The sequence below is a fragment of the Coregonus lavaretus genome (genome assembly GCF_964263955.1).
Source record: "Coregonus lavaretus genome assembly, contig: HAP1_SCAFFOLD_3305, whole genome shotgun sequence".
Taxonomy (NCBI): Eukaryota; Metazoa; Chordata; class Actinopteri; order Salmoniformes; family Salmonidae; genus Coregonus; species Coregonus lavaretus.
Window position 1 is genome coordinate 1 of NW_028162797.1, and position 1,168 is coordinate 1,168.

The 1,168-nt window shown below is 44.3% G+C and overlaps 1 protein-coding gene across 1 annotated transcript; it reads right to left on the reverse strand.

The window, feature by feature from the left end:
- Positions 1–79: 79 nt before the first annotated feature.
- On the reverse strand, positions 80–830 carry LOC311118832 (single-strand DNA endonuclease ASTE1-like; the record flags this gene model as incomplete). Its single annotated transcript, XM_084193610.1, has 1 exon — positions 80–830. A coding segment is annotated over one exon (751 nt), but the record flags the coding sequence as incomplete, so codon positions are not given.
- Positions 831–1,168: the final 338 nt, after the last annotated feature.

A 1,168-nucleotide genomic window follows, 5' to 3' on the forward strand; every position in this document is an offset into this window, starting at 1 on the left:
GCCCCGCCGTTCGCTACAGTATTATGAGTCTGTAGTAATTAAGTATACTTCAGCATACACATACTTTATTAAAACTTACTTGGCTTCCGATTGGGTTTCATCGATGAGTAATCTTCCCACCTAATGGACACGCCCATGTTACGCAAGTTGACATAGTCGTTTCCTGCGATGACAGCAAAGACTGGGAGAAGCTGTCTGTTGATGTTGACTTGGCTGCAGAAGCTTGTTGTGGTGTAGCGCTTGCAGGGAATGGATATTTGAGAACTCCCACGTTGCACAGATGCTTTCTGCCACTGAAAATGGGAGATGGGCAGATATCCTGCCTGGATATCAAAAATATAAAAATCACTGTCATTGGACAGAACCGGACAGTTCCACCTTTGAGCCAAGGAGGCTATTTCTTGGTCTGCCTCACAGATGCACTGTGCGAATGGCACCATCAGGCTGGAGAGGACCTGTTTGAAGACTTGTTTGACGAGGGTTGGTACTATACTGCCCCCCTGAAGCCCCATGGACAAGTTGTCGGCTGTGTTGATCTTTGATTGAGCTCGTTGTCGGAGAGTTTCAAACTTTTTGTCGGTGTGGTCGGAGCCTCCATCTATAATCACATAAGGGTCAATGTCGCAATCTCTCAGAACCTTGAAGAAGTTGCAGACCTTGTCCTCAAAAGCATCATAATCTCCTCCATGCTTCTGATCCAAACCTAAGTCAAAATAAAGCAAGTGGTAGAAATTACTACCATCTATGACCAGCTTGCTCTTTCTGAAGTGATCATCATTTAAAAACGTTCCACAATCATCTATAAAGCTGGTCAAACCCTGGATACCCATGATGTTGCTCTGTCTGGGATGTGATGTCTTTCCAAGTGAAGAGTTTCAGTCTCAGGACTATTTATAGCATCATTACAATGGATGAGTTTCCATTTCCTTAAGTTTCCCTTTCCATGCGTCATATCTTCCTCATGATCACTTAACTAATGCTGAGTAGGTCTAGACTAGTTTATGGTATATAATAATATGCCATTTAGCAGACGCTTTTATCCAAAGCGACTTACAGTCATGCGTGCATATATTTTGTGTATGGGGTGGTCCCGGGGATCGAACCCACTACCTTTGCGTTACAAGCGCCGTGCGCTACCAGTTGAGCTACAGAGGACCACAGGTATCAT